Source organism: Seriola dumerili, unplaced genomic scaffold (genome assembly GCF_002260705.1).
Source record: "Seriola dumerili isolate Sdu_G_001 unplaced genomic scaffold, Sdu_1.0 BDQW01000052.1, whole genome shotgun sequence".
NCBI lineage: Eukaryota > Metazoa > Chordata > Actinopteri > Carangiformes > Carangidae > Seriola > Seriola dumerili.
The window spans coordinates 15,240,633-15,268,173 of record NW_019174307.1 but is presented as its reverse complement, the minus strand read 5'-3'; the positions used below and the strand labels follow the sequence as shown (position 1 = coordinate 15,268,173).

The 27,541-nt window shown below is 38.2% G+C and overlaps 1 protein-coding gene across 1 annotated transcript; it reads right to left on the bottom strand.

The window, feature by feature from the left end:
* Positions 1 to 63: 63 nt before the first annotated feature.
* uxs1 (UDP-glucuronate decarboxylase 1) lies at positions 64 to 27,512 on the bottom strand. Its single transcript, XM_022740757.1, has 15 exons — positions 26,771 to 27,512; positions 24,364 to 24,391; positions 23,250 to 23,298; positions 20,298 to 20,341; positions 19,062 to 19,122; positions 18,409 to 18,589; positions 13,359 to 13,463; positions 12,333 to 12,392; positions 11,663 to 11,784; positions 6,226 to 6,345; positions 5,675 to 5,718; positions 2,350 to 2,410; positions 2,155 to 2,212; positions 1,446 to 1,549; positions 64 to 837 (listed from the first exon to the last, which is right to left on the bottom strand). Exons 1-15 carry the CDS (start codon positions 26,859 to 26,861, stop codon positions 706 to 708), a joined length of 1,260 nt encoding a protein of 419 aa, XP_022596478.1. The 5' UTR covers positions 26,862 to 27,512; the 3' UTR covers positions 64 to 705.
* Between the last annotated feature and the right edge of the window lie 29 nt (positions 27,513 to 27,541).

The following is a 27,541-nucleotide window of genomic DNA, read 5'->3' as shown; positions in this document are numbered from 1 at the left end:
CACACACACACACACACACACACACACACAATATCTTCTTCCCTAATTATATCATACGCAAAATATTGTAAATATTTTATTAAAATAGCATCTTCACCTGAAATTGATAACACATATCCTGAAATGAGAATTTCACAAAGTAGAACACAATGAAGTCCTGATAAACACATAATGATGCTGTAACAGTCTTTCTAGAAGATTTGTCCAGTCCTGCAGTGTGCTGCACAAGCAGCCAACAGGGTGCTGGCACGCCACTGATAAGAGGACAAACAACCAGCGGGAAAAAGAAAGAGTCAGGTAGCCAATCTTCGGAGGCAAAACACCATGAAACTGATTAACACAAAGCACTGTGAGATTCTCATGTCTGCAATTTAAATAGCAAAAGCGCAAATTCACAAAAAATGTAGGCTGGGTTTCAGATTTTTTTTTTGTCTTAAATTGCTGTTTTTGATTCAGACTTGTCCATCCAACACGCAAGCTCTGGCAAGGAAATCCTTACCCCACAGTGCAGCTGCAGCTCCAACACAAGGCAACGCTATCTTTTTTAAGAGACTAAAAAGTTGTCTCTGCTTCTCAAAAAAAAGACACCATATCCCAGAGTGCTCTACTCAACAGTATATTTAAAAGAGTTTCTCTTCGAGGGTCCTCTGAGGAGTGTTAACATCCTTCTCTGTTATGGGAGAGTCTGTGGTGGGAAACACGACCTCAGTTGTGTCTGGGCCTTCCCTTCTTCATGCGGGCGGCTTTAGGTTTGGGGATGTACTGGTTGTTGGCCTGGTGCTCAAGCTCTCTGCTGAAGTACTGGATAGTTTTGTTCAGGCCTTCCTCCAGCGGCACCTGTCAACACGAGACACAACACATCTTTAACATACTACTAATAAATAACTACACTACACATTACATATATGTTCATATATTGATTGGATGATAATAAGTCAGAGATTGGCTACAAATGTCTATACGTCAGTCATGTAGTCTAATGCTAATGATTACATGATGCACACATGATGCAGAGCTCATGATATATTTTGTAAATTGATTGATCATCTAATGATTTATTCATTCCAGTTTCCCCTGGCATTCAATTACTGGATTGGGCCAACATGCATCGATGAGCTAGATTCACCTCAAAATAAATAAATATAATGTATGTTTCAGTGGACTGTTGCAATGATGGTCTTCAAACTGGAAATACTGAATACCTTCCATCTTTTAGCATGGAAATGTCTTTTTGGAAATATCTCTAAATATCAAATATAAAAAATATTAGTGATAATTCAACATTCTTTCTTCTTTTCCCTTGAAATTTAAATATAGTGGTTCATTTTTTACCAAAGTCTCTCACTGTTAAATCTTATACTTTAATTTACAGACTTTCTTGCAGTAAAAAAAAACAAATGCATAAAAGTTTGCGATCATTTCAGTCTGGCATTTGTCACACATACCACCGGCTCCCAGCCGAGCATCATCTTGGCTTTTCGGATGTCGGGTCTTCGCCTCTGTGGGTCGTCTTGGGCCTCTGGAAGGAACTGGATCTGACTCCGGCTCACTGTGAGTGTGCATGTTAACAATCAATCACAAGACGACATGGAGAAGGGCAGGTTGTTAGTCTGAAAATTGCCTGAGCATGTAAACACACTGAGTGATGAGTAAACACATGCACAATTTTAGTGTTTCATACAACTGGAAGTGGATGTACTACTACAGCTGACATGCATCTCCTCAAAACTGTTAGTACAGTACATGCTCTGGTTATGGAGACGCCACACAGAGACCAAAACAACTGTGGTCAGTCAACTTGTGCTTCTTGTGTTTTTTCCCCAAGTGCCTCCAAAGCCAGCAGAGACCAATCATAGGGAAAACTAACTAGAGCAAACTGAATAATCTAATCGTCTCATTTTTTAGTATGGCAAAGCAGATTCATATTTAGTGCTCAGCAAAACCCTTTCCTGTGCAAATGTTCTCCTTGAAGCCACTGTCACTCTCAGAGTGAACGACAAAATGTGTGTATACAGTGTACTGACTGCTTGGCACAGCCTGACAATATGAGACATCCATTCATACAACAATAAAAGAGGTTAAATCCTACACTAACACTGAAATACATTTCTTTTCAGTCACACACAGACTTTCTCAGTTGATCTAACACCTTACCCACAAGGCTTTTGATGAGACGAGCAAACTCCAATATAGTGTGTTCTTCTGGGTTCCCCTAGAAACAGATTAATACACTTTGTTCACATCAGCGTCAGACAGTCAAATAAACCGACCTGCCAGTAAACTGTCTGCTTATGTGGAATTCATTTTCTAATTCAATTTGTGAAACACGACTGGGTAAGATGTACTCACCAGATTGACCGGACTGCTGATGTTACTGTTCATCAACAAAACCAGGCCATTCACCAGGTCACTGGAAAACAAATTAAACACAGAAGGAGAGACATTTAATATAGATTGTCATCTTTTAAATTCCACTCTAGCTTTGCTTTGTGTGAGGGACACTGCTCGCGTCTGAATTTCCCATGTAGAGATTTGTTTATGAGAGCATTATGTATATTTTGCATTCCACGTAATACAAATTTCTCAGATGACTCAACATAATTGTTTCAATAGCTTTCCTATTTAACACATCAACAAAATGTTCCAGGGCCAGGTGAGAAATGGCAGCCTCAGCACCCTCTCCTCATTTCATCCGGCACATATTGCTCAACATTATAAACCCTCTAAACTCTTCTGTAAGTGTTGTTAATTTGAAAAAAACATAGTCTGTACAGAGGTTTGGCTTTTTTTTTTTTATTGGGTCATGCATACAACTATACCCACATGCAGAGCATACATTTTATACAATACTAATAGGAGTCCAAAAAAAAAAAAAGCCAATTCACAAAATTTTCATAATTATGTTTTTAATTCTGATCTGGTTGACAAATCTTTAAAAAATACCATTTAAATAGTCCATCTTGCCTTGTTTTCTCAGCTTTTGTACCACATGCCGCCCACACAGATACATATACGATTCATTTGTATGATTCCCTCAATAGGCTTTAGACCTTGACATTACCAGGGACATGCAAACAAAGATAATGATATGGCAGCTGCCTCACCTACCACAGGTTGGAGAATAACAGATGCTGGTTTACTCTAAAAATCTAATTCACAAGACTGCACCACATCTACATCAGTTAGCTGTACTTTCTCCAATATGTCAAATTTGCATTCATGCATATGTGTTTTGTCCATCTCATTGAAATCAATGAGGGGAGGGTAATATCTCAGTATAACGCAATATAAATCAACACTAGCACAAACTTCAGCCTCCAAAAAAACTGAACATTATAAGCTTCAACAAGGTAGACTCAGTAGCCTGTTGTATTAGACTGTATATATGCACACATGCTGCTTAACCATACCACATCATATAAATGGGGTAGTTAAACATGACGGACTCAGGCTTTAAACATTGTCATGATTGTTGCAGAAGATTTTGTAGGAACTTAGTTTATCCACTTTGCAGAGGTTGGTGTGGTAGTTAAAGTTGTGTGTAAGCACATGATACGACATGACCCATGACAGCACGTCTTCTGGTTCTACAAATATTTTACAGATGTATTAATACACACCAAGAGACTGGTGTTGCTCTACTCCAAAGTTTTTCAAAATGCGAGGCAGGCAAGGGGTGAGAGGGGGAGCGCAGAGGGAGAGACGTCAGGCAAAAGTATTCTGTAAGATGAATGGGACGGGTGCGGGCTGGTGTTCTGATAACAACTGGCAGTCAGTTATTGTAGTTTGGCCCACTGCTCTGGCTCACTTATCAGTACAGTCAGCAGTTGCAGCAGCAGCGGCGCCTTTGGCGCACACACACACACACAGACACATGTAGTTAATGGAGGCAATAAGGCACTTGAAATAGTAGTAAATAGAAGTAATTTTTGATACTAAAAGCATTGGAGCCTGAAACTTCGAGCTGGGTTTTTCCTTGGACTGGCTCAAGTGACCCAGCGTGGCCTCAAGGTATCATTTGTTAAGGAAAGCCAGCTAATGAGAACATACGAGTTGTGCCACAGAGAGCAGAGGCATTTCAAGGAGAAATGAGTGGTGGAGGAGTTTAGCTAAGCGAACCTGAAGGCAGCTGAGGCACTACACATTACAAATGCAGGAAAGGCCTCTACCCTTGTAGAATCATTCACAAAACATTCATAAAGGTAAAATTTAAGATATAATTAAGATGGCAACACTATAGTGACTCAGATGCCTGATGTAACGCATATCAACACACCACCGGCTCCAGTTCTTTTTCCTCCTTGCACACTTGGTGAAGATGTATCTCCACACAAAGCTTTCCCTTACACACCAATATGCTACTGTCTGTATGCTGTGTTATAGATACAATATATTCTGCTGTGTTTTATAATGATAAACTATTTTATAATGATTGATCAAGGTTTCCAGTTTATCTATTAAATAACTGATTATGTAATAAATTATTTTGGATTTTATATTTTTAGATAATTATTTCTTCATAATTTAGATTTGTCTTCCCTTTGTATATTGCATTTCTTTTCTATTGATCAGTCAGAAGAAAATTAAATACATTAAATACTAAATATATTAAATAAATTAGTCATTAAAGCTGTTTAACAGTTCTGGAATTGATCATTAAAATTTGAAAGAGAAAGAACAGATATGACTGAGGGGAGGTTGTTGCTTTAAATCTTCACACCTAAACAGTTTTAACACAAGGTGGAAATAATCTGAATTTACTCAAGTAATTTCAGGTTTTCTGAGTTTCACTCAAAGGAGAGTTTACAGAAAGACCTTGGCTGTGTACAAAACACTAATGTAATACAGGGCAGAAGGTGAATGCTTTATGGACACAGGGGAGCTGTTTCTGACCTCTCTTCTCCAAACTGATCAGTTTAATCATTATCACCTGCACATAAACCATTAAATACTCTTTCGACCTGCCAAATACATATATTTCGGCATAGTTCAAGGATCTTGTGTGTGTGGAGGTCCATACAAATAAATGCATTGTTTTTATTGTTTCCTAATTGGTGCGTAAACAACAATTAAAGCTTTTCTACTGCAAATATTTAGATACAGATCAGTGGCGTGCAGTGACTTTTACAAATAGGCAAGCAGAGCTATAGAAACAAACACATGTTGATCAAGGTGACTAAGACAACTTATATTGACTTGTTTACTTTCTACTGCTGCCTCTTAATGCTTAGGAAGAAAAGACTGTTGAAGCAATTTTCAAATGCACAAGAACAGCTAGTCACCTGTCAAAGATCCCAGGATTATGTTCAATGCATAAGTGCAAATGTCCAAAAATGTTGCTCCCCTCTCTGCTTGATGAGCCTCAGCCTAAGCCAACAGAACACGGCCACACCCACGAAAATGACAGGAATGATATATACAGACGCTGCTGGTCAAGCTAGCTTCCCGAGACAAAAGCCTACTGCGGCTACAAGAGGGCAGTAAATTAAATGATGGATGCAAAAAGGCATCAGATCAGATCAGATGTAATTGATGGCTACTTTAAGCTTTAACTGGTCAAGCACTGCTTGCTTTGCTTGACAAGCACTTGACTGGTACAGACTAAAGGGAAGAATGATACATCTGGGGGAACATGACAAAACGAGTATAAATAGGTTACAGTTCCTCATCTTACCTTACATACTGAAAGGCTCTTGTTTGGGAACCGGTACCATAAACCTGGAACAACAATAGGTAACTGATTATTATTTCTGCATGATTCTCATACCCAAGGTAAATACGTTTTCATGTCTTAAACAACAAATAAAAACTACAAAACTTCCATGTACAGCACTGCTAATTATCTCTTTCCTATTTTACTTCTCAATGTCACATTCATTTTCAGTTCCATGCATTAGAATCAAATACTATTAAACCATATTCAACATATTAAATATAATTCGAATGAAAATCAACTGGATGCAGATTAAAACTACTAGTGTCTGACGTTTCACTTGAACTCATGTTCAATTAAACAAGAGTGCCAAGGTTTTTCATATGCTTTCATACCATTCAAGATGCACACTTGTACAGTAATCAGTTATCATCTCACAGAGGCTAATCTAGTGAGAGCATCCTCAAAATGCTAGAGGTGAAAACAAAGAGCCTGATGTGTTCAGAGGTTTGTCTCAAGCACTAATCAACACGATAAAAGCACATGATCAGTAGAAAGCTTAAAATGCATACAGTTAGAGGTTCTCCCTGTAGAGCCTGCAGGATGAAGTTGCTGACAACACGTCCATCATTCATGTGCATTCGGGAGCCAAACGTATTGAAGATTCTCGCCACTCTCACCTCAACTCCTTCCTGTGAGCAAAGAAGAAAGTGGGTGACTTATACTCTGATATACCAGAAACTACACTTGCAATTCATCTACTCCTCTACATGTGTCATTCATATCAGATTCAATATCAAAACCTTTTTAAACTTTTTATCATGTTTTCATTTTTCAAGTATGATGACTTTTCAAACTAAAAGGATCAGTCAGCCTCCCCTATTAAAATCTGAATAACCATAGCAGCTGTCAGCACATTTCTCTAATTGGGTGACAGTAACAAAGTGAGCCATTTACCCTCTTTCTCCTGTGTCTGGGCAAAACCATCCGCCACTTAATTAAAATCCATTTTCTGACCTGATCACTAGAATCAAAAAGCTGATTAAGTTCTCTGAGGTTGAAGGGTATTGTATATTTTCCACACATCACTTTTATGATCCTTGCATTTTACAGTCTATACATGTTAACTGGGATTTGATTATTTGATCTTTATGTTGCCTTTTAGCATCTACTCTGGGCCACGCGGGAGAACTGAAGAAAATTAGCCAGCAACTGTGGCCTATTTAGTTTTTACCCCTCTAGATCAATGGGCATTTCTCTACAGAACTGAAACTATCTATACTTATGTTTATATTTATAGGGCATAGCAATAATTTTGTGTCACATGCTGCCTTTCCTAGAAAGCACTTCTTTCATACAGTAGATCATTAAGTGGTACAGTAGTGATATTCATTTTCTTTGCATGTGAAGCAGAATTAGCAGCATTTTGTGAGAATGTGTGAGGGGAAATTATAATGATGTGTTGTCAAAATATTCTCCAGGTGAGTATGACACTAGGCTCTCCTTACATACAGTACATACACACTCTCCAACAAAGAATATATAAGCAAGGCCATGCAACATCATGAAAACACACACTGACCCCACAGACACAGAAAACTCTCCCTTTTAGAAATCCATGGCCTTCTTAAGTCAGTCTCGTGCATCAATACATATTGCTTCAGATGGGACATGGACCCATCTTGGGTCACATGGCATGAATAAAAACATGAAAATTATGTAGATTGTTCTGTTGAAAATGTGGAGCATGAAATTCAATGGACGAAACCCGCAAATATATTCAGTGTGGTGAGGCGCACAGACATAATAAGGACAACATGATAAAAAGGTCTTGGAAGGGGTGTGGGTGTGTGTGTGTGTGTGCGTGCGCGCGTTCACAACGCCCTGTAAATGTAAAAGACGGTGTGTGCACAGGTACAGTTAAACACTTACCAAGATGTTCTTTTCTTCAGTTATTTAAACACATCAGTTTACACACATCACTGAAGAGGTAAACACTGATACTCTAATTGCTGAGAGAAATCGCCTTGAATCAGTATGTCAATGACAACAGTTTGAAATAACCTACATATCCCAGGAACTACAATCCTATTGTTTGCCGCTACACAGGAATGTCCCATAAATCCAGTGCATCTGTGTAACTGCGTCTGACTATGTTGACTGGCACGCTACATATTTGAGTAGGCAGCCACACTGACTTCAAGTGATTTAATTCTCAATGTTTGTGCATTTACACGTATATTACTGTCCACGGGACACTTCCTTGGAGACATATGTTCTACCTTATTGGATAAAGAGAAAATACAAATGAAATGTACATAAGAATGCCAGGCAGCAAAAGGTAATAACCACAAAATTGGGCTTTTATACTAAACAGTACCAAGGACTAAATTGAGGAACTAACTCAGGGACTTCACGTTCTTTAAAACGTGTATGTAAATATGACAAGACAATGTGTTGTTAGTAATTTATAGTTACGATATAGAGATATATTAATGGATGTGGGAATGAAAATATGCAGAAGTAGAAATTGAGATTCAAACCCAGAAAGGATGATAGTCGAGTGCATCAGCTGAGTATTCTCTTGGGTTTTTATGTGTGGCTATTTCACCATGGTGCCAAATGGTTTAGAGGTTAAGATACCAACCATGAACCACAACCCAGTTTTAATCTGTCCAGGAATCTTTGTTACGTCTTTCTCTCCCCCATGTTTTGTCATCTCCACACTATCATTATGTAAAAAGCCTTTAAATGCCAAAACAAAAAATAAACAATAATCAAATCTGTTTCTCTTGCTTAGAAATTTGTATCTTTTGTCTTTATATTGAGACCAGCCTCAGTAGGTGTTAACCCTTGATGTGAGGCCGTATCAAAACAAAAAGTGATCACTGTTCTTGATGCCAAGGTGCAGATTAAGCGAGCAATAGTTAGGGCCATTAGTGCGTGACTGAGGAGGTGTCATCATATAACCCAGGTCATGTCAGGGCTCTACTGTGCAAGTGTGAAAAATTATTTAGGCATAGGCTAGACATTATACTGATAATTCTTATTTACTTGATGTTATTCATTCTATCGTTTTCACTTCTTCTGGGTCATGTTCTTATTTTCATTTTATTTGGCTTGCCTGGTTTCATTTCTTTGGTAAACCACTTTCTGACTTGGACTTTTATGAAAAGTGCTTTAAAAAAAAAAAAAAAAGTTTTTTTCTTATTCTTATGACGACTTGTGTAAAATGAATGTGGAAACTGTTGTAGCCTATTACTGCAAGCTCTCATATGCTCTTCTAACTTTGTAGGTTACAAGGTTTTTGGACTGTCACAGTGTGTAATGACCGTACCCAGCTACTCTCCCAACATAAGTTCAATGTGTGAGAGTGCATGTGTATGTGTGTACGTGCGCTTGCTGTGTGCACTCATGCACCATGATATCTTCACTACCGTGGCTCAGTGAGTTATTTTGCCCTACTCTTCCTGCTCTGATTTTACATTGTGTAATTATCGCCCTTGCTCTCTCACAGCAGCAGGTACAGTATGTTACGAGAGTGGAGTGTAGCGCTTTCTCCCTGACCATTCAGACGAGGCTTGGAGCAGGAGAGGACCACAGCATAGATTGTCAAATTGCAAAGCTGTCAGTTTCATTATTTTATATTCATGCATTAAATGTGCCTTATATGGTAATCCGCATGACAAAAAAATATTATTCACAGACATATGTGATCAGTGCAAGCAGTTTCCACTGTAGTTCCAAAAGAATGTCTTACTTACGTTAGTCTGCCCCTGCCTCATGTCGATACAATATGTTTACTGTTAAAAATGTACTAATGGTGTTAGTGAAGGTTACTAGCTGAATGTCACAAGAACCCTTAAAAACGTGTGTAATGTAGAGCCATGTGAGTGACTCACCCTAACACTTGTTGGACACTTTCTCTAGCAACCTGAACATACTGTCCGATTACAGTGAAAAACCTTAAAGAATAGCTGACTTGACCCCCGGATGACCAGTGTCATCAGTAAGCTGAGCAGTATGTGTATCCGATTTGTCACCTTTGTAAAACAGAGTTCCCACGATCTGTTTACCTGCTGTGGACTGTAGTTTTGGGGGACAGGTTAAAATGCTAGGGAGACTGGCCTGACTTGTGTGACACAATGAATGAAAATAACAGTTGTTGCATCTTACAGGAGTAACACTGGCAAACTAATGAGCAAATATGTACAGCCTGTCCACTTCCCCTGACTTGATGTTGAATGTTGTGTTACAACACAATAGCATTAGCTACTGCCCACTGTCTGTGCTGCTTCACTGGTCTTCTTGCTGTTAAATTAAGCAACTCTGCTCTTTAATTTATTCCATGCGTATGAAAATGCTTAATTAAACCTGATGTGTTACATGTCTTTGAAGGATCTATAGTGCACATACATGTATACTGATTCACTGCTTTTAACAGTTGAACCTCCATCTTCTCTTCTGGAAGAAAAGGCTTATTGTTCATCCTATATGCTTGTCACGTGCAACCTAGACAGCCATTCATCGCATCATAAAAACACATTTACATACAGTACAGACACACTCATACGTTCCCCCCTCCTGGTGAATGATAATTAAGAAGTGCATCTAATCACCAATCCTCACCACATAAAATCTTTTGGTAGGTGCTGCATCAGGAAAAACATCTGCACACTCCTATCTGTGCAATACTCATTTATTATAATTAGGAGGAGGATGCCATCATTGACTGCCGCAAAATACATAAAGAAGCACTGGTGCATCTAATTATAGATTCTAGTTAGCTGACTCTAAAATCAGTCATAAAATGTGATTATATGGCCAAAGATATGCCCTATCCTTCACTTCCTACTGGCTATAGCTCCTCTAAATTTACTTTATTTGCAATAGATCAGCTGCAAAACCACAGAATTATATAGTATGCATAAGAATACAAATATCGGTATCAATAAGCAAAACCAGTATCAAGATAAAATCCTAACAATTCTCATCTAGACACATTAAACAGGTAATAAAAAATGGGGAAGTAACCATCTAAATCGTGTTAATCAACACTTGTCTTGTATATGATCATGATCTGTCTTTATGAGTAAAGTTTTGTTTAAAAGCATCTTGTCAACTGGAAATCAGACATCCACTGATATATAGTTCATCATCTTTATAATGTTTGCTTTCTGTCTGAAAAGCAGGTATTGCTTTTTGATCTGCTGCATAACCTCATCAATTTTTAAATGTTAATGAATTTTGATTACATGACTGGGCAGTAGATTTAATGTGTGATATTCTTGTCCCTCTGCATAAATGACTGACAGCTGGATATTGAAAGCCAGCCATTTCCCAGAATTCTCCCTGTAAGTGTGAAAAAAAATAATGGGCAGCTGAGGAGGAGCAGGAGACGAGGCAGATAAATAAATATCACCTGCCTGAAGGAAAGGCAAGAGAAGTCAATCATATCTGATCATTAAAGGCTGGTGTCAATCAAGTCGTAACAGGAAAAAAATGATCAAAAAGTCTCAACATCATTTGGATGTTTAGGGAAACATGCATGAAGTTTTCAAGAGCTTTGATGAATTTTTCATCATAAAGTTCAACACAGACTCAACAAAAGATTCACTGATGGCAAACAATCCTGCACTGCACTACACAGCCACTGTGCATATCAACAATTTTTTAATATTGTTAGAGACCTGGTGGCAATAGGGCTGTGGTTCCACATCCTATTTCATTATTCTGACATTAACTTACTTTCTTACTGAAAATTTTCTACAGATCTAAGACAAAACAAATCAAATAATTTCATTTTAAAGTGATATATATATATATATATATATATATATATTATATATATATATATATAGGCTAAGGCTACATTTGCAAATTTGTGATGCTGTTCAAACTATTCTACTCATGGAAAAACTCTTCATAAACGTCACACAGGCAATAACATGACCATCCATCAAGCCAACCACTGTAGCGATATGTGCTGTAGAGTTACAGTGATGGTACCTGTTTCATGTAGGCGTAACACATAGTCTCTGCTACACGTTTCCCCTCATCGTAGCATGCTCGAGGACCAATTGGGTTCACGTGTCCCCAGTACTCCTCATTCTGTGGGTGTACCTCTGGATCTGGATCACAAAGATTTCAGAAAGATTTCAGACACATTTCAGTTTTCTGCATAGAGGTTTGGAAAAGCATTTTAAAAAACTGAAAGTGGAAACAATGAGTCCCTGACCTTCAGAGCTAGGTTCAGTGATGTATTCTGGAACAAATATTTCAGTTTGTTTTGTCAGATGAGAGAAAGTATTGATAATGATTTAGGGTCATAAATGCTGCCTAGTAAACAGCACTAAGCATAATTGGTGTGCTGTAGAAATGAGACACTTGAACAAATCATCACTTTACACTTGTGCAATTCTCCACGTGTGACTGGATACAATAAAACACAAAAAAATAACAATCACAAAGAGAGCCAGACAGCTGCGAAAGGTGAAAAAAAAAAGAAGAAAAAGAATCTTAAAAAAATATGGCTTGGGGTGAGGATGCTGCAGCAGTTTAAAGTGTTGCTACACATCCATCCTTTTGTTCACAAAGTCACTGGAAAGCAGGACAAGCGTCAGTTCAATCTGGTTTTGTAAAAAACACTTAGATATGAGTGGGAGGCCATCTTACTTACCTCCATAAACCTCAGAAGTAGAAGCCAGGAGAAGTCTAGCACCCACACGTTTGGCTAGACCTAAGAGACAAACAACACAATCACAACAGTCTTTTTTTTTTTTTTTGCAATAGACAACAGAGTTTAAAATGTGGCTTTAAACCTGAGATTACAAGAGAGAAGACAGACAGCAGATTGTGCCGCCTTGACAGTGGTGCACTATCTACAAAATGTGCCACACAGTGATTATACACAAGTACACCTTGCCCTTTAAGACATGGAATCTGTAACATTGCTGGCTTCATTTATCTATAAAAGCACTGATATTTGGATTTCTAAACACACAGTAGGTCTCGTGAACAATGGCTCTACTTGGTACACAAGAGGTTGTGGTGGCATTGCTGAAGAACCACAGTGAGGTGGAAAATAAAAAATATCAAGGAATAAATGTGTCCTCAATTTTCTCAAAGACTATAAATAATGGATTTTATAGTTTGTTTTGCAGTTGGAAGCTTAACGACCATTGTTAGTGCGATGGACGCTTGTCTCCGCTTCTCAGGCAAAATCTTCTCATGAACTTCATTTTTTATTAAATATATGATTCTGCTGCCTAACTTTGATCAATCTGCCAGCACCCAGACAAAATAACAGGAATCTCATTTTAAAGCACAAAGTATTTTGCTGGATATTCAGACTGTAAACAGTTGGCATGAACAAAAGCTGAAAATGTAATGAGGGAGAGGAATGGTCTTGTAAGAACTATGGTTCTTACCCTTTTTGCCCCACAGCACAAAGGGAAGAAAAACAACTAATGAAAACACATTTTTAAGACCAAATCTCTAAGAACCAAAGACAGTTTGAATCCATCTTATTTGTGGTATTTTGTGGTTTGTTAAGCTGTTTTTATTTTCTTGTATTAAAAATGATACATGACAAACTTATTACTGTGCTCTTAACAAAAGAAGATAAGGTCAAACAAAGTCTGCATTTCATATAAAGCCTTTGTTTTGAGACCTATAAATCAGCATCACACACTTACATACTCACCGAGCATGTTAAGAGTGCCAATGGTGTTGGTCTTGAGAGTTTTGATGGGATTGTACATGTAATTGGGGGGAGAGGCTGGAGACGCCAGGTGATAGATTTGGTCCACTGTGAAGAACAGGAGAAACATAAATCATCTCACCTTGAAACAAACATTTGTTCCAGTAAAATGTACTGACAGTGCAACTGAATGATTTCCTGTGTTTCATTTTCTAAATGCTGCAGCTTTTTGGAACCTTGACCTTGTATTACTGATAACCAGCCTTGGGTGTGTACAGTGTTTCATAATGAGAGAGGAAATACAAATTAAAAAAATGCTGGATGAATACAGTACAGTACATTCAAGCTGAAGGAGGATGAGTCAGACAAAAACGTGTCCGTCTATTGTTTCCCATGTCCACTCCCGAGGAAAGCCAATTTATCTATACTTTGATGTAGGCCAGAGCAAACAAATGAAACCGGAACCTTCATGATGAATAATAAGTGTAAAAGGTGACCCACTACTTCATAATTTATACTTCATATTTATTGAGTGAATTTGAATTTCTGACCACAGCAGATCACATAAAACTGTTGAACGTTGAAACGTTGAACGGCCGTTGCTTTCAGTGCTTAGAGTTAAAACTATGTGTCAGGCACATAAGCTTTGTGCTTGTCCTCTGTAATAGGTGTAATCGCCCTATATGTCTTTGGTAAGCTCTTCTTCCTCTACAATCTCTGACACATTCTTTTCTCTTTTCAAGGTGAATAACACCTTTTGAACACTTTTTGAAGGCTTGACCTCCTGATTCATGACTCAAAACATTTTCACTTTCACAGCTTGTTCCTGCTTCTCGCTCTTCATTTCTCTATTCATTGTAATGCTTCATTTCCTCCCTGAAATAAAGATATACTAACATCAGATTTGAATGCAATGGCAAGCAGCAAGAAGTCTCCCAGTATCTGTAGTTAGTTTAACAAGCGATTCACATTTTTAGGATTTTTTTTTATTTCTTTTTTCTACTTATTGCAAGGCTATAAGTCTGAGGCCAGATGTGGAACACCATGTCCATTTTCATGGAGTTGGCAAGACTCCTTTCACCTTAATTCTTCTTCAACGCAACAAACTACAAACCCTGCAAAAATCATTATTTTACTGTAGCATACATGCAGGGATGAGAGACATGTGATCAATAGGGTCATGGATTTTCACAGCTTGTGTCTTGGTGCCTGTGTAACCTTATGCATATTTACGATTTAATGCTGCTGCTGTTGTGTCTCCCAGACAGTCTGTGTGAGTCGATATGCAGCTGGCATGCCAGATTATGTGAAACACAGAATTTTATTTCAGTATCTCTGGTGAATGTAAATTGGACATGTGTGCATGATACCAATCTATTGTAATAAGTTGCACTGTATGCACTTGCACTGCCCATGCATTGTGTTATTCTAATGGGGCAATCCAAAGTCATCTTACCATAAACTGGAGTGCAGCCTGTGAGCTAGTTCAAGGTTGACAACCCAACTGCACAGCTACATTCACACAAACACATAAGGTTCTATTTTACCAGACCAAAGTGCATGGTCTAAAGCACATGGCGCAAGTGCACTTCGCTATTTTACCAGGAAAAAAAAAAAGATCACCGCACCGTTCAAACGGTTGAAAAGGGTTGTACTTAGTCTCTTAATTAATCCAAGGAGCTTTTTGGGTGTAACATGCAATAAACCAATCAGAGTGCCATCTCCCGCTTGCACCTTGGTGGATTGCTATTAAAATTGCGCAGTGTTTCACGCAGAATTAGATTCTATTTGTGGCGACTTGATTACATATTGTCACTGGCCAGTGAACCCAGTCCTGACACATACACACAGGGATGAGAGAATCAATTCATTGCACACAGCTCTACAATGAAGCAACATCACAAATCACATCGTTAGAAATCTTTTTTGTTATATTATGAGAAGTGGAAATGAAGTAGTAGTGAGTAAGTAGTAAGAAAGAACGCTTCTCTGTAGAGCATCATTTATGTCCAAGAGACATCCATGATGGATGGCAATGTTGCACAACACACAATTTGTGTGCTATATAAATTAATTTTATCATTATCATTATTATTATGTAAGAGATCAGAAATTGATCAGGCTTTATATACATGAAACACTGATTGAATAAATACTTGGATTGGCTCAGGATATTGCTAGCATTACAGGCACCAATTCCATGGATATTATGAGCACCCACTGGAAAATTAAACCCAGAGGTGACCAAATCGGAAGTAGGGCTGGGTTGAAAAAAAAATCGATTCTCTAATTAAAATCGATCTTCATTTGAATGATCCGATATCGATTTATAAGCCCCAGATCAATATTTTAATGCACGTCTCTTACACTCTCCTTTGAATGTGTGAAGCTGTCACCAAGAAATCTTTTCAGGTGAGTGTAGGTGTAGAGCTGCCGGAGCCTCCGGAACGAAGCTGCGCCACTTTTTTTTTTCTCAAATTGTTGAAATAAAATATCTCCGGTTTGCAGAAGCTGGTTGATATATATCTACATTTATAAGTGCTTGAAGATTCGATCACTAAAGCGTATCTCATGTAGAGAGCCAAAAAAACAAAACAAATGAAATGGATTGATTTCCAAACGTCAATCATGCAGAGTAACAGGCAAGAAAACATTCCAGTGTCCGGTAGCTGCCGGTAGCCTCTGAGCTTCTCAGTGAATTAAATCGCTAAGTAGTTAAAATGGGAACCGCAGAAAACATCCGTTCCTTCATCATTCACTCTTCTGACAGTTTCTTTATCTGTGGTGTATTCATACAGAAACATAACGAAGTCAGTCTGTTACACTTGGACAGCTTGCGCTGCTGGAAATTAAAGCTAGCTTAGCTACGTTTTCATAGCCTAGCCTGTTAGCTTCAGCTGACCTCTGCCTGCAACCTGCAGTTGGCTGAGCTAGGCTTTATTTGTATTGTACAAATTTTTTTCCGTCACATTACATCCCAGTATACCCTTTGTTATCTGCAATACCCCTTCTTTAAAATAAATTTAAAAAAAGATTACAAGTAGCGTAGCTATCCTGATGGTTCTGTTGTGATCAGGTGGTTTTGACAGGATTTATAATAATGATTAATGAAGGGTAGGTAGATCAATATCTGTCCTAAAACAACAGTCAGGTGTCCATAACTACGCTAAAACAGGTTTTGCTTGCTGTAAACATTTCTCCTGTCTATACTGGAAATTAAAAGATGCCTTTCTAATGAGCTTCCAATGTAAGTGTTGCCAGAAAAAAATCCAGTCTTTCATGCAAAACTACTTGCAAAACTTTATATGAAGCTAATATGAGACTTCAGCAGACTGAGTCAGGCGAATCAAGTAGGTATCTTAAAAAGGCGTGATCAGTATGAGATTCCCTCCACCATATCTGACCAGGGAAACAGTCAAGGGCAACACAGGAGCTATGGCACTGTCATGGGTGACAATTCTGCACTCTACCAAAGTGCTTATTCTGATTCCCAAAGCATGTCTCTTAGCTATGCTGTTACAAAAACAAAAACAAAAATTCACCTAATGTAGGCCTAGCATTAAGCTTGTTCTCTGTTCTAACCATGCACCATCTGCGTGTTAATGTTTTGTGTTGCTCATTTCCATTATGGCAATAAGTGACATATCCTCATATGGTCTTGTGTAAAAAATGGCTTCACCAACAAAAGGCCATATATATATATATATCTGTTGTATGCTGAGAGTAATTTGTATGACTGCTCTGGCCAACATTATCAGAGGCAGAGACCTGGCATTTGCTTTTCAAAGGGGTGTTACTCATCACAGTCAGAGAAAAGGATGATTATTTTCTTACCTGACATAAAATTATGTTCAAATACAATGGAATCAATTGAAAAATAATTGAGATGGATGAAGGTATTGTGGATTACTGTTTCTAGGTAACTATACATCATTATAAGTGTTCAACGCAGCTCAGGCTCAATGGGGCCTGAGAGTAATCATGTTCTCAAGTGAGCAGATTGCTGATCACTACAGTTCATCATTTCTTCTTATAAATCAAGAAACATCGTTAGGAACTCAAAGTTAAGAAGAAACATCATATCCCCAGCTCCACTTTTACTAAGGAAAACTGTTTTCTTGGTCATAGATACGTGTAACTGGGTGTGTCTAATCCACTTTTCATGTGTGCATATATAGGACCACGTTTTCAGACAGGGAAAGTATCACAATGGCAATAAAATTTCATGATGAAAGGAAAGATCATTACAATTAGCAATACATTATTGGGCTTAAACTAATAAACTTAAACTTAAATAAATTAAAACTGAAAGTAGCCTCTCTTACACTGGTCAAAAAGCCACCAAAACCCGCAAACATCTGGCTTTTGTCGGCAATGGGAAAAATACAATTATAATTCACGCCCGTGTAAAATATTACTCTGCAAGTCATGGGTATTTATCGGCTCCAATCGGTAGAGATTTAAATACAACACCCAGGTGAACACGCTAATTTTTGTCCCTTTTCCGTCTTTCCGAGCATGTGAGCAGACCCGTCATCTGTCCAGCACGATGCTGTTAAACCAGAAACACAGTGACGCAATCACCGATCCAAGCGTCTCACACGGAGGCTCCGACACTTACAGGAGCCCCAACCTGGGTATCAGACATGACGGATCCATTTAACCAGTCTGCATGGCAGCTAACCGCTCATTCTTTCTACCATGCGTCTTGCATGTGTATGTTCTGTAATTGCATGTGATGACATTACTCCCTGCAGTTACGTGTCTGTGTTCACTCGACTGGCAGTGTAAAAGGAGTCACTTTTAAAAAACCTGCTTATACGTGCTAATTTTGGAGTAAAAGGGGTATAAGTAGCCTCTATAACACCTAATACATACAATATACATGAGAAATGTCATTACTAATGTTAACAAAATAATTATTTGTCAGCCTTCCCCAACTCTACAGCAATTTGACCATTTTTTGTTAGTTCTGGCAAAGCTGTACCTGGTTTGACCCTCAACAGTAAGTAAAAACCATTTCATCACCCTCAATGTTTACTCTCTTGCTCACCTTCAATATAGAGAGGCTCCACCACATCATGATTAATGAGCTCAAAGTTTTCGTGGCCAATCCAGTGCTCAACATTTCTTTTCCTCCCTGTGAAGAAGTTGTCCACCACAGTTACCTCATGGCCATCCATCATCAGTTTGTCAGTCAGGTGGGAACCCACGAAACCAGCACCTCCAGTAATCTAGTGGAACAACACGTGTATGGTAACATCAGTGATTTACTATTCTTGATCATGTTATGTCTAGTCTTTCAAATAATTTATTTACATAACAAGAAATTAAACAGCCTTTCAGCGAGACAGACCGACCGACCGCTGTTGTTATCCATAGAGTAATATCGCTAGTGTAGCTACAAAATAAGAGCAAGGTTGTATAAAACCTGAATTTCCTTTTTAAATGTGTGCAAACAGATGCGAGTGTCTTAAAGAACATCTGAAGGACTTTGTTTGCCCAGAGCTGAGCCTTGCACTTATGTGCACTACTTTTATATGCTCCACTAATCATCACAAATATATAGTCACCCATTCACACACACACAACATTTCCAAAGACAAAAACAAAGTGCTGCCAAACGGCTCAACTCAGGGTTAAGATCATAGTATCGTAGTTATCTTGAATGTGATTGAAGTTTGAAATTGGGTGTTTGATGCATACCAAAATTCTCTTCCGATCCTTTTCTGACAGGAATTTGACAGGTGGGTATTTCTGAGAAAAACTGGGATAGAGAAGACAAACTCCTTAGTGATGAACATCTGGAAGAAATAGTCCATAAGAACATAACAGATAGCATAAAAGAACAATATCTGTAAGCTAACAATAAATCCAGTTCTTAAATAGTAAACTATTGAGATTTCACTACATTTCTCTACAAACTCTGCTGTCATAACATGCACCAAGAACAAACTGATTTGACTTAGGAATTATTCCCTGTCCCTGTCAAGCACTGAAGCAACATGGTGTCTTATTTTGTCTGTCTTTAACATTCAGACTTCATGAATGAAGTTAGTAATGGGTGATTTTTACTCTATAACCTTTCTAACTTATTTTTTTCAGGAGGATTACATGGACCCTTTGAAAGGGTGACAATTTAAAGGGTCCGTGACATTTCAAAGATTAATAGAAAGGAGCACAAATTAGGAACATCTCTTGGATGCAATCAACTAAATAAGTGCCTTTGTATTGTTGCCTTAATAGTAATAAATGAGTAAAAGATGACCCCAAATAATTGACATCTCAAAGCAGAATGTATGCACCATCAGTAACTGAAATGGAACAGAAAACCTTGGGCTCCATTCATCAATATGCTTATCCCTGCATAATGTTGTACACAATTCACCTGTAACACTCCACAGTGGCTTTTCAGGAGGATTATATGGACCCCTAATCCTCCATGGGTCTTGAAATCCTCTGACATGTTGTAGATTAAGAACATGGGGCTCTCTTAGGGATGGGAACTGATGAGATTTTATTGATACCAATGCCATTATCGATTCTGCCTATCAGCGTTGATAAAAAGAATTGATGAGCTCAGAGGTATCCGATTACAATGGTTGGCACAATTTGGAACCAGTTCTTGATTCCCATCCCTAAGCTCACATGGATGCAATCATCTAAACAAGTGCCTTTGCACTGCTGCCTCAATAGTATTCAAGGCATAAAATGTGACACAAATGATTAACATCTCAAAGAACATGGAACAAATAATAATGGCGTCATTCATGGACAGGATGCATGAAGAAGTTACAAGCACCACATGACGTCTAATATTACAATATGTTTTGTTGTATCCTTTTTTTCAACATCTGGTAAATGGGGAGGAAAGCCACGCAGATCAGACTCACTAGTTTTGAGTGTGTGTACACATTTGTACACAAAAGCACACATACAAACCTTTGTTCAAGATCACGAATCTTCTCTCTGAGAGGAGCCACAGCCTAAAGTGAGATGAAAAGTGAGACAGATGTGAGATAGGAGCACAAGTCACCTCCTGCTAAATATTAAATGGATCGTACTGTGCTACCAAATCAGCATGTTAATATACCGTAAACTAGGTGTTAAATTCATGTCATTTTCTTGCTCATTCAATTAAGTAGCCCTTAACCACAAACATGTATGAAATTTGTGAAAAGAAAAAAAAATCCAACCAATCCACCTTCAAACAAGAGAGAAAAGTGACGTTATATAAGAAGTATAAAACAAGCAACAACCTGTCAAAACAAACTAATATTATTAGAAAAAATATGGAAACATTTGAGAAGACAATTCCCTCCGATACTCTACAATCAAGTTTCTTGCCACTTTCTACACCCCCTCCTCTCTCTTTAGCCCCTTTTACACTGCCTGTTAGAGGCGGGAATGTTGTGCCTTTATTCCGCCTCGCTGTTTCTGTGAAAAAGACCTGGCATCACAGGACAGACACCAACACGCTGTTGTGTTACGTCATGTCTCTGATTCCAAAACGCCAGCAATGCTATCTAAAAATCACACACTGGTGCAGCATTATGGTTCCGTGTAAACCTGCAAAGGCAGCATAATGAGGGGTCTTCTTAATGGAAGTATAGTGGGATCTCTTTGCAAAAAGGACAAGTGGCTAACAGAAGGTTAGCTCTGACACATTAAAATGAAATGGTGAGCCCAATAGCAACAGCAAGATCCGCTTTTTGCTCATGCCAAATATCTCTGTGGCCTTGTTCAGACCTGGCATTAATATGCATCTTGGGTGATCTGATCACAAGTGGACAACTCTAAGCACAGGTACGAAGGCACCCAAGACGCATTGAGATCTGATTGCTAAGACCACATTTAGAGATGGCAGTGTGTGTGTGAATGTATCCTGGGCCACACTGAACGACTGTCTACTCAACTGACATCGTTAGAGGTACATACTAATTTGCGCGCCAACAGCATCATATTAAGGTGTGACCACGGGCATGTAATGGAATTGAAAAATTGATTCTCTTAGTGGAAAATGGATAATGGATTCTCATGAACTGAGTACACATGAAACACACTGTATGAAAAATTCAGGTGATAGACATATATTACAAGTGTGTCAAACATCTTGGGTGATTTGGTTTGCTTGGAACACAATACACACAGTCTGTACTGTTTTAATTTCTTCTTCTTTCTTTAATTTCTGGCAGACTAGGCATGGGAAGTGCATTGCTGTCCCGCAGGCGAAGAACAACAATGCATTTGGTAATCACAAACAGAAATGATGTACATGTTTATTTGCATATAGAGCAGAGATGTCAGATCCAATCACGAGTAGTTACTTGAGATGCGAGTGGAGACACATTCTAATTCCAGCTGTGAACTGACATACTGTCTACTTGTGATCAGATCACCCAAGACACCTGTTAATGCCAAGTGTGAAAAGGGCCTACATTACCATTACATAAATTAGCTCAAAAAGACGACTCCCACATTCACTTAACCTTAGTTGACAGCAAGGAGCCTCGTCTGTCTTTTTGTGCAGCACAATGGAGCCTATAACAGTGTATACTACCACTACTGTATACTATGTGTTATGTCTATTATGGATAAAAGTGTGAAGGAGAAACATGCTGGACATGAATGCATGACCCTAAGTTGCACAGGTGACAAAACATTTCTACATCAAAAATCATCAATTTAACCCCTTTAGATGAACATTTCACAAGGTTATTCAGATTAGGTTATCCAGACTTTGGTTAGTTGAAGAAAAAGGTTATGCAAATTGTCCTTGTATCAGTTGTTAATGAAGTAAATGATGATAGCATTCTTCCTTTAAAATTACATAGAGGAACACAGATGTAAAACCTGGCTTCCTCGGTCACCTTCGAATTTCTCTGTGTAAATAAATTAACAGTTTCTCTTGCAAACTATATTTCTTGTCATAATCGTGATGTGGAGTTATCATTATAGTTACTTCAAAACGATTTCAGAGCAGCAGAAAAATGCCTGTAAGATAGACAGCAATGCGATGGATTTCACAGGCAAGCCGACACTTTTAACTCTAAGGTCAACCTGATAACAAACTGAAATTATTTCAGTGAGCATCTGCAACATATGATAAGCAAACATTTTGATTCAATATTGAGGCAATTACAATTTGTGTCATGTGGCTGACTTTTCAGTTGCAATGTGTGTATGTGAAAGTATGCAAAGGTCTGCTAAATAAAAAAACATGCTCATATCTTGTTTCATTTAAATTGTCAGATGATGCTAGTTAAAGAGAAATTAATATGAAAACTACTTTTTCATGATGAAGACCAAGATTTATATTTAAAAACTTGAACTAGAACATGTAGAACATAGCTAAGAATAAAAAAAAAAAAACCTTGAGGACTATAATGCTTTACTTTTTTATATGGGCACAAGAAGTGTGTCAGAGCACTTGTTTGTGTTTTCTTGAAATGTGGTTGCCAATTTATTTAGACATTGTTCAAGGGTCACTAACTTACAGCAAGTAGAAACAACCAGCCAGAAAAGGAGAAATTAAGGAATTTTGACATTATCATTAGCAGTGAACTGATATGCGCTTTGACATATGTGCAAAAATCAAACATATAAAAAGATGTGAAGTTTAAAATGTTTTGATGTTTTTTGTGACTAGGATTGGTTGGGTCACGAAAAAATTGAAGCCACACAGCATTTCAGGCCAGGCTACACCAGATTATTTAAGAGCAATCAAAAATCTTGGTTAGGCTAAAGCAGTATATATAATGTAAAGCCATAGAATATCCTCACATTTATGGCTTTACAAGGGGACATTCTAGTAAATGCAGAATAATATGTCAATGAGAAAGAGAAATACTATCTGATAACAGATTAACTGGGTGAAAATGGGATTTTACTCACTTCATCAATTCTCTGCTCAAGCTTTATATCTCCATGTTCCTGTATTGATCTGTGATGAGAGAAACATAGAGAAAAGGAGAGGGGGATGACATGATGGCAGCCATAATCATAAAGTCAGAGAAAATATCTCGTCTTCAAGCACACTGTTAGACAGCAACCACACATGACCCACCACCCCCACCCATCCAAAAGTGGAATAACATTGTCTATCATGGTATATGTAACATTAAATCACAATACCTATATTTCTATATCTTGAAATGTTCTGTTTACTGTTTATGAATAAAACAACAGAGAGAAATGTTTTTAGCAAATTCAGCTGATCAAGGCAAGTCATCGAAAATGCTAAATAAAAATCTAATACTGCCATGAAGCCGTGGTGCTCACTGATTCACACCACTGTCAATAATGACCAATTACAACTAAAAGGAAAAGCTACCATGCTATGAGAGCCTAAATGGTTGACAAACTCATACTGTTTCACATCATTAATATACATCTAATCAGCACAATCACTGCAGGAATTCACACAGCATTTCAGAGGAAATAGAAAAGATAGAGCTGTGATTTTTACACACAGAATAATATTTATTACAACACTTTAAATAGGAACATCAGGTAAATTTCTTCACATTTTATAGTTATGACATGGCATAGTTCAGCTATGACAGAGGGAGAAGCTATATTGTGTTGTGTAAGGTATATATGTATGCGTGTTAACAATCCAGTCTGCTGAAGTATTAGATGGAGAAGGGAGCCACTGTGTGAGTCAATTATGAGAATCTGTCATTCGGGAGAGGATCAGTTATTCAACAACAAGTGTCAATTTACCTTTTCATGATTCATTTGATATTTCTAAGATTAAGAATTTTTTCCACACTTATCTATTTGACACTTTGAACTGCAGATACCAAATCATTTATAGCCCACATGCATTAGAGCTGTTTGATTAGTTTGTTTGTCGCAGGAATCAGATGTAAAACAAACTGATGAAAAAATTATATAATATATGGGAAACACTGCACTACTGTTGAGACAATGAGTTTAGTTACTGCAAAGTATGTCAAATATTTTACTTGAAGCAGTTAGGTAATAGAGAAACTAATTACTGTACCTCATGTTCGTATATGTTCCCCAGACAGCTGGAAGACAGAAAGAGGAAACTTGTCATAAAAATGGCAGCATCAGGAATGCAAAGTAGACATACAGGATAGAGCAGTGTCACATTCTTTATAGGAAGGGGCGGACACGGCTCTATTTCTGAGGAGGCGGGGGTCCGTTAACATCGGTAGGAAACTCCTGCAGATGTTTTACCAGTCCATGGTTGCCAGTGTTTTTTCTATCTTGTGATGGTGGTGGTGGGGCAGCATTAGAGGAGAGACAAGATGCAGTTGGACAAACTGGCTCTGTGGTCGACATGGAGCTAGACCCTCTGGTGATGATGGCAGAGAGAAGGACCTTGCACAAACTGCTGTCTATCATGGACAATGACTGTCACCCACTGCATACTGCCGTAATGAAGCAGAGGAGTATGTTCAGTCAGTGGTGGGTTGCTGTCACAGAGCTGCTCAATAGACAGAATCAGAAGATCCTTTGTACCCAGAGACATTAGGCTCTTCAACTCTTACCAAAGGGGGCGGGGGAGTTGAGTACTAGGCCTGATGCTCTGCTCTCTGTTTGCTATATTTTACAAGCTGTATTAGCCCTGATCATTATGCACTTGAATTTTTCCCACGTGTAATTATTTACCTGCTCCATCAACAATCATATGTGTAGGACCCTGTGCTTTAATTTCCTAAAGCATCTTCAGGATATCTGTCTGTCTTTGCAACAAACCTCCAGTCACCAAGCTTATAATTTTGTTTCGTAAGACACTAATGGTACAGTGCATTTGGAAAGCATTCAGAACCCTTCAATTTTTTCACATTTTGTTATGTTGCAGCCTTATTCTAAAATTGAAAAAAATAGTTTTTCCCTCATCACTCCACAATCAATACCCCATAATGACTGTGTGAGATGGGACTAATCATACCTTGATCTCAACCTGTGTCAGATTGTATGATATCAGTTTGAGGCATGTCAGATAGTCATACCACTTCAAAAATAGAAAAAATCATACAGGAGTGTAGGCATGTCATCAACTCGTATTGTCCTCCTGTGCTGCTTCTATATTTAGAAAATGCAGCACCACAAGGTTTTCCTCTTTGTCAGTCACACAAACTTTCTTTTCCATTCTGTTTGTGCATGTGTTTTTTCTCCTCAACTTCATTCAAAAATAGTATACAACATGTTGTGCCAACCAGTGTATTTTATGTCATTTCATGATGTATTCTGTTAAGCTGTTCACCAAAGCTCCTAATTAGCCATGAGTAGACGTGTCTCACAGTGTGATCTAAGACCACCGTTTAGGATTTACCACAGATTTTACATTTTTCTAACTGTCAATTTTTGTCACAGACAGTGCAACATCGCACAGTGTAAAGGGGCCTTAAGTCAGAGTTGAATTTGCTTGATCTTGGACTTTAGTAAATGTTTGTTGCCATATCACCTAAGTCAAAAAAAGACATGGGTTTTACAGACACCATGTTCACTGTGCATCCCCAACACAATCCTCATATCAACCACTCTGTTCAGCAAAGTAGACCAATCTAACATCTATACAAATACAGTTTGTTAGACTAAACAAAAATGTACAAAAAAAATTTGGTTTGCATCCATATTTGATGATTCAGGAAAAAATGTAGTTTGGGAATATATAAACACCAAAGTCGGTTTACTTCAAGTCTAATAATAGAGCTGCAATAATAACAATTTTCATGATTGATTAAGCTCTTCACTTTTTTTTTTTTTGGTTAGTCAATTATTTAGCCTATAAATGTCAGAAAATGGGGAAACATGTCTCCAAAACTGACATTTTCAATATATTAATATGAAAACAACAGTTTAAAACCCAAATATTTTCACTTTACAATTATATGAAACAGAGAAAAGCAACAAATCCTCACATCTGGGAAGCTGAGACCTGTTTAGCATTTTGCTTGTTATATGATGTTTATGAATTCAATAAATAAATCAAACATGTTCATAATCAATTTTCTGTTCATCAAGTAACCAGATTTAATTCTTTCAGCACTAAATCATATAGTTTAACTTTCTTTGAAACACAAACTTTTACCTTACACAAGCCACCACTTTTTTCCCTAATAAAAATGGGCTCACTTTAAAACTGGATGGTTCATAATTAATATCTAACACATTTTTACTGTATGTTGAGCCTGATTGCTTCGACCATGGCTCACTCGAGGGGTAACCTAGGTTTTTCAAACTATGTCAAACCATTTTTACAAGGTGCACTGTGGGGGCTTGACCACTAAAGATTATGTTGTGTCACTTTAAACTCACAAGAGTTTACAATTTGGATATCATAGTTTAAAAAAAAACAAACTGACACGGGGATGACGACAGTCAAGGTAAAGAGTTTCAGGTCAGAAACACCCAAATACACAAATCTGCATACTTACAGGCGATGTAGGCGATCAAAGCGAGGGCAAAAAGTAGCTTCATCATTCTTCTGTTTAATCCTGATATCAGCCAGATGACCCGCTTCATCATCCAGGACACCAACGAGTCACACGTTCAAGTCCAGCTACAGCATTTTGAGTTAAGATTGCTCATGTCCTCGGTGAAGTCCGGTCTTTAGGATGTATTGGTTTTTTAGGCAGGTTGGCAGTGACTTGGCACACCTTAGTCACACAAAATGTAACTAGCTATACGGGACAGGCGAGTTAGCTGCTGCTGCTACGTCAACACCAGCAGGAGCAGTTTACGTGGCTAGCAGCGTACACACCGCACAGGTAGCAGACTGTATCAGGTGGCAAGCGACACTGCGGAGTGTCAACATTCACAACTACAAATAAACTTATTTATCAGCGCCATTTATCCCCAACTACACGGACAGTTATATTGTGTATCATTTCTTTCTTACACGGGTATCTTAAAGATACCTTTACAAACTGCAGTGACGCTAGAACCCAGACGGTTAGCCGTTAGCAACACATTAGCAATCAGCTACGTCCAGCTAGCAAGCGACTAAACAGACAGCGCATTTTTCTTCCTTTCACAGCGGCCGCTCAAAAACAACACACGCGAATTCCGCCTTGCAGTTATACTCTATAAAGTGCCGGGAAAATACAACAAGTGCTCATTTTCACGCAGAACACATCTCGGAGTATGCTCCTCTCAGTTGGGCCGAGGAGTATCAGATGAGCGATTAGTCATTGCTCGATTTAGCA

Bases quoted from the DNA above. Each gene is read 5' to 3' on its own strand.
- uxs1 (XM_022740757.1), bottom strand. From the start codon at position 26,861: ATGATGAAGCGGGTCATCTGGCTGATATCAGGATTAAACAGAAGAATG. The intron at 19,123-20,297 runs GTTTGTATGTGT...TCTCTATCCCAG, and splicing joins ATTCGTGATCTTGAACAAAG to TTTTTCTCAGAAATACCCAC. The intron at 12,393-13,358 runs GTGAGTATGTAA...TTTGTCTCTTAG, and splicing joins TGGCACTCTTAACATGCTCG to GTCTAGCCAAACGTGTGGGT.